The sequence below is a fragment of the Lucilia sericata genome, unplaced genomic scaffold (assembly GCF_015586225.1).
Source record: "Lucilia sericata isolate MDLA Ls3-8-SP2 unplaced genomic scaffold, ASM1558622v1 Contig000555F_arrow, whole genome shotgun sequence".
Lineage (NCBI taxonomy): Eukaryota > Metazoa > Arthropoda > Insecta > Diptera > Calliphoridae > Lucilia > Lucilia sericata.
Genome location: NW_023994565.1, coordinates 252501 through 259809, shown reverse-complemented (window position 1 = coordinate 259809; position 7309 = coordinate 252501). Strand labels below are relative to the sequence as shown.

General features: G+C 29.6%; 1 protein-coding gene across 1 annotated transcript; it reads left to right on the top strand.

Moving 5' to 3' along the window:
- Nucleotides 1–5746: 5746 nt before the first annotated feature.
- On the top strand, nucleotides 5747–6897 carry LOC119606161. The gene is made up of 2 exons (XM_037959560.1): nucleotides 5747–5815; nucleotides 5877–6897. The coding sequence occupies exons 1-2, from the start codon at nucleotides 5804–5806 to the stop codon at nucleotides 6843–6845; spliced, it is 981 nt and encodes a 326-aa protein (XP_037815488.1). The 5' UTR covers nucleotides 5747–5803; the 3' UTR covers nucleotides 6846–6897.
- Nucleotides 6898–7309: the final 412 nt, after the last annotated feature.

Below are 7309 nucleotides of genomic sequence, written 5' to 3'. Positions count from 1 at the left end.
AACATTGACCCATCAAAAAACAACGAACGAACAAACAAACGAAAAGCTTGGTCGTTTGCACACCTTAACATGGTTTTAGATTTCAAATTTTCAAAAACAATTTCAATTTTTGGTGTAAAATTCGCTGCCATTGTTGTATTTTTTTGGCAAGTGTTTACAAATAAAATTTTAAACATTTGTATTAAAAACTAACTGTTAACAGAAAACATTGAAATTATGATGTAACAAATAAGATTTCGGTTAAAATATTACAGGGTGTTCACAAAAGGATGTGTCAAGGGAAGGAAAGGAATAAATTTAATTTGAAAAAAATTTATATGACAGACTATAGTCTAGACTTTAGAATAGACTATAGTATGGACTATAGTCTATGGTCTGGAATATAGTCTGGACTATAGAGTAGACTATAGTCTGGACTGTGGAGTAGACTATGGTTTGGACTATAGAGTAGACTATAGTCTGGACAATAGAATAGACTATAGTCGGAACTATAGAATAGACTATAGTCTGGACTATAGAATAGACTATAGTCTGGACTATAGAGTAGACTATAGAATAGACTATAGTCCGGATTATAAAATAGACTATAGTGTGGACTATAGAATAGACAATAGTCTGGACTATAGAATAGACAATAGTCTGGACTATAGAACAGACTATAGTCTGGACAATAGAACGACTATAGTCGTATAGAATAGACTATAGTCTGGTCCAAAGAATATACTATAGAATAGACTATAATCTGGACTATAGACTAGACTATAGAATAGACTATAGTCTGGACAATAGAACAGACTATAGTCTGGACTATAGAATATATTATTGTCTGGACAATAGAATATACTACAGTCTGGACTATAGAATAGACTATAGTCTGGACTATAGAGTAGACTATAGTCTGGACTTTAGAATAGACTATAGTCTGGACTTTAGAATAGACTATAGTCTGGACTTTAGAATAGACTATAGTCTGGACTATAGAATAGTCTATAGTCTGGACTATAGAATAGACTATAATCTGGACTATACAATAGACTACAGAATAGGTAATAGTCTGGACTATAAATAGACTATAGAATAGACTGGACTATAATAATCTGGACTATAGAATATACTATAATGTGGACTATAGAATAGACTATAATCTGGACTATGGAATAGACTATAGTATGTACTATAGATTAGACTATAGCCTGGACTATAGATTAGACTATAGTCTGGACTATAGAATAGACTATAGTCTGGAATATAGAATAGACCATAGTCTGGAATATAGATTAGACTATAGTCTGGAATATAGAATAGACTATAGTCTGGAATATAGAATATACTATAATCTGGACTATAGAATAGACTATAGTCTGGACTATAGAACGGACAATATCCTGGACTATTGAATAGACTCTAGTCTGGACTTTAGAATAGACTACAGTCTGGACTATAGTCGGACTATAGAATAGACTATAGTCGGACTATAGAATAGTCTGGATTATAGAATAGACTATAGTCTGGACTATAGAATAGACTATAGTCTGGAATATAGAATAGACTATAGTCTGGAATATAGAATAGACTATAGTCTGGACTATAGAATGGACTATAGAACAGACAATATCATGGACAATAGAATAGACTAAAGTCTGGACTATAGAATAGACTCTAGTCTGGACTTAAGAATAGGCTGTAGTCTGGACTATAGACTGGACTAAGGTCTATACTATAGAATGGACTATAGTCTGGACTATAGAATAGACTATAGTCTAGGCTATAGAATAGACTATAGTTTGGAATATAGTCTGTACTATAGAATAGTCTATAGTCTGGACTATAGAACAGACAATAGCCTGGACTATAGAACAGACAATAGCCTGGACTATAGAATAGACTAAAATCAGGACAAATGAATGGACTACAGTCTGGACTTAAGAATAGGCTATAGTCTGGACTATAGAATGGACTAAGGTCTAGACTATGAAATGGACTATTGTCTGGACTAAAGAATATACTATGGTCTGGACTATAGAATTTACTATAGTATAGTATAGTCTAGGCTATAGTATAGACTATAGTTTGGAATATAGTTTGTACTATAGAATAGACTATAGTCTGGGCTATAGACTAAACTATTAACTATAATCTGGTTTAAAATGGACTATAGTCTGGTTTTAAATTGGACTAAGCCAAAGAAACCTATAGTTTTTTCAATTAACATGTATTATTTTCACACCCCGTTTTATCGAATATCCCCTTAAGTAAAACATTCTTGCAAATTCATGATCTGTTTTGTTTTTCAGAGGGTTTAAATTGTTTCATATTTCTATTGTCTTCTGTAGTTTTCGCTTAACACAAAAAAATATTAAATTTTGTTTTCTTATTTTAAACATAAAAATTATAAAAAAAATAAAAAAATTTATAGAAAAAAAACAAGATTTATAGAAAATAAAAAAACGTGTTTCACGTTTAGTTGAACATAAAAATTCAAGGGCTTCTGCACATGATCTTTCATATTTTTTCTTATTTTTTCTTTTTTGATCTGTTGGGTTCATGTTTCGTTTTTATTCAGATTTTTTGTTAAATATATAGATCTTTTATTTTAATAAGATTATTATTAAATTAATATAGATTTACAATTGTAATTGTTGTAGTTATTATAATTACATGTTGGCACCTTTCGTAATTGATACCAAATGGAAATCTGTTTTTTTTTTTTTTTTGTCTTGAAATGATTAATGACAGTTACAATTATTAAAGACGGTGATCTTATGGGAGCCTTCTCAGCTAGACCAAAAACTAGTCTATAGTCTTGGTAGCGAACGTTTTGATAATTTCCAATATAATTTTTAATAAAATATTTTCAACAATAACTCAGTGTCAAATTTTAGTTTAATATACTTAACAAATCATTGTCAAGTAATCATTAACTAATTAATATTTTTAATTTTTTTTTAACTGCAGTGTTCGATTGATATTTGTTATAAAAAATTAGATAAACGTGATAAACAATAAAAATAACAAATGATGAGTCATTTGCTAATAATATTTGAAAAAAAATACTAATTCAAATAACTTTAAAACATTTTTTTAATTAATCATCATAAAATTATGTTTTGTTTTTTTTTTATTCAAATTAAAAACCGTTAAAATTAATAATCAAAATTTATAAAACATTTTTTAATTTTGGCCAAATATTTTTAAAATAATAACAAGACCTTGATATTATTGCAAAAAAAACTATTTAGAGTAAAACATTTTTTTTTAACAAAAATTTACATAATTGTTGCTATTAAAATTGTTTTAAACAATTTTTTAATTTAATTAATAGGCCTACATTTACTTTGTTGTTTATCTATATTTTTACAACAAACATATTTGTTAATTAAAGCAAAAAATTTTACATTAAATTTAATATTTTTTTTTAAGATTGAGTGAAAATTAAACCAGTTTTCGTTGGCAGACCTCCCCTGAGTTTAATAAACGATATTTGTCTATAAATGTTTATTATTACAAATTTAGTTTTAAATTGAAACAAATAAATAAATGTTAAATTTTTATAAAAACTATTCAAAACTTTGATTCATTAATAAAAACTTAAGTGCATCAAACACAGTAATGTTCAAAATAAAAGCACAAACAGAAGATTCGAATATAGACTATAGACAAGACTATAGCTAGACTATAGACTAGACTATAGACTAGACTAGACTATATACTAGACTATAGACTAGACTATATACTAGACTATACTAGACTAGACTAGACTATAGACTAGACTATAGACTAGACTATAGACTAGACTATAGACTAGACTATAGACTAGACTATAGACTAGACTATAGACTAGACTATAGACTAGACTATAGACTAGACTATAGACTAGACTATAGACTAGACTATAGACTAGACTATAGACTAGACTATAGACTAGACTATAGACTAGACTATAGACTAGACTATAGACTAGACTATAGACTAGACTATAGACTAGACTATAGACTAGACTATAGACTAGACTATAGACTAGACTATAGACTAGACTATAGACTAGACTATAGACTAGACTATAGACTAGACTATAGACTAGACTATAGACTAGACTATAGACTAGACTATAGACTAGACTATAGACTAGACTATAGACTAGACTATAGACTAGACTATAGACTAGACTATAGACTAGACTATAGACTAGACTATAGACTAGACTATAGACTAGACTATAGACTAGACTATAGACTAGACTATAGACTAGACTAGACTAGACTATAGACTAGACTAGACTAGACTAGATTAGACTATAGACTAGACTAGACTAGACTAGACTAGACTAGACTAGACTAGACTAGACTAGACTAGACTAGACTAGACTAGACTAGACTAGACTAGACTAGACTAGACTAGACTAGACTAGACTAGACTAGACTAGACTATACTAGACTAGACTAGAGTAGACTAGACTAGAGTAGACTAGACTATAGACTAGACTATAGACTAGACTATAGACTAGACTATAGACTAGACTATGGACTAGACTATAGACTAGACTATAGACTAGACTATAGACTAGACTACAGACTAGACTATAGACTAGACTATAGACTAGACTATAGACTAGACTAAAGACTAGACTATAGACTAGACTAGACTATAGACTAGACTATAGACTAGACTATAGACTAGACTATAGACTAGACTATAGACTAGACTATAGACTAGACTAAACTTTAAACTATCGGCTAGACTTCAGACAAGACTTTGAACTATGATTTAGACTATACTGTAGAATAGGCTTTATACTAGACTCTTGTATTGACATTAGACTATACTTTAGACAAAACTTTACACTGGACTTAAGAATAGACTTTAGACAAAATTTTACACTAAACTTTAAACTAGACTTTAGACTAGACTTTAAACAAGACTTAAGACTAGATTTTTGACTAGACTTTAAACAAGACTTAAGACTAGACGTTAGACTAGGCTTTAGACTAGACTTGCAACTATACTTTACGCTAGACTTTAAACTAGACATAAGACTAGACTTTAGACTAGACATAAGACTTGACTTTAGACTAGATTTTAGAATAAACTTTAGACTGAACTTTAGGCTAGACTTTAGACCAGACTTTCGGTTAGACTTTACACTAGGCATTAGTTTAGACTTTAGCCTATACATTATATTAGACTTAGACTAGATTTTAAACTAGACTTAAGACTATACTTTAGACTAGACTTTAAACTAGATTTTAATTAGACTAGTCTATAGTTTGATGTAATCGATTAAACTATTTAACTTTGTTTTATATTTAATACAATTTTTTATTTATTTAAACTTTGTTTAAGCCTTAAACTTGACATTAACGCTCTACTTTTTAAAACGTATTTTTTATTAAGGAAAAAATATGCAAAAAAAAGGTTTATGTCACTCATAAATATTGTCATAATTTTATTTTTATAAAATATAACAAAATGATGTGTCGTTGGCGGTTGCAAAAAAAATGCAGTCAATGTTATATGATGCAGAATAACAAAAATACAGTTCATTAAACATTATATTACGTGTAAAAAATATTTAATTAAATAAATATGTTTAAAAGAATATTTTTCGATTTTTTTTTTTTTTGGCAGCCACCCCTTGCAGTTTTTACGTGTTTTAAATTATAATTTAAAAAATTTTAAAAGTGCGTAAACTTTTTAAAAATTTCTATATAAAAACTTTGTAAATTTAGAATATTTAAAACAGTTTAAAATCAATTTTTATAAAGCTAGTTTATAGTCTAGGTGTTAAATTTGTAATAAAATAAACATGTTAATAAAAGTAAGTTTAATTGTTAAAAGGAATTTAATTTAATATTAATAACTTTTATTTATATATTTAGCTGTTTTTGGTAGCGATATTGTTTATAGTAAAGTCCTCAGCTGAGGCTCCCTATAACTACAATAATCAAGCAGCTCCTTATGCCCCATCAGGTTATCGCCCTAACATACCTTTCGACTTGCCGGGGGAATATTATCCTTCGTATGATGTCGACTCCGTGCAACAGTTACCTAATCAGGGCTTTACTTTTGAAATAACCAAACAGAGAGTAGACTTTGCTGGTCAAGAAGTATCAAGAGTCCCAATTACAGAACCTGAGAAACAATATTTGCCGGCCGAGGAGATAGTGTTTATTAATAATCAAGTGGGTGCTGGCAATAATATGAGACAACTCTTTAATCATAGACATAATCACAATCATGGCAGAAGACGAAATAACAGGCCAGGACAAAGACCTACAGAATGCCCACAATGCCCTCAGACTCCGGATAATAAACCACCTCAACCACAACCTAATTTTCCAACTTTACCTCCTGTAAATATACCTCTACCAAATCTACCCAATTCCACCACTGATGAAAGATTTGAAAGTCAACAGCGACCGGCTCTAGAATATGGTGCTCCACCCAATTATAACATAGATCCCAGAAACGCAGGACAACAACAACAACAGCAACCTGCTTTAGAATATGGAGCTCCCGCCTTAGAATATGGTGCTCCAGCTTACACTCAATCCCAGAAAGAAGAAGAATTGGAGAAACAATATGCTTTAGATGCTTTAAATGCTGCTGTACAGAATTACAATCGTTTACAGGAAAATAATAATGATCGTATAGCTCAGGGTCAATATTTTGTAGTTAATCCAGATCATTCTATACAAAAAGTGAAATTTACCACCAAGAAAAGTGAAGATGAAACGAAACAAAATGATTTTACAGCTGAATTGAAATATACCAAAGTGGGTGAGATCAATGATCCTTTATATAAGTATACTGCCGAGGGTCAGTTGGTGCGCATAGTTAAAAAGTAAAAAAGGACTCTTGGAAATTATTCCCTAGAACCAAAAAAGTTAAATTTTAACAATTATATGTATACATATGTATTTCGATCTGTTTACTTAAATACAATTTTGTGTCCATAGTATTTTAAATAAAAATAAAAATTTACTAAAAATTTTAATATTTAGCACAAAAACATTTGCAAAAAACTAGAATATAAACTTGACTATACACTAGACTATAGGTAAAACTATAGACTATATACTCGACTATAAACTAGTCTACAGACCAGACTATACAAAAGTCTATACTCTAGATCATAGCCTACAGACAATACTATAAACTGGAATATTTACAAGTCTATAAACTAGACTAGGATATTAACTAGACTATTGTCTAGACTACAGACAATAGAGTATATTGTAGACTAGACTATAGTCTAAGCCATGAGTCAATTATTTGCATATTTTTTTTCAATACAACTCTGTGTTCATAC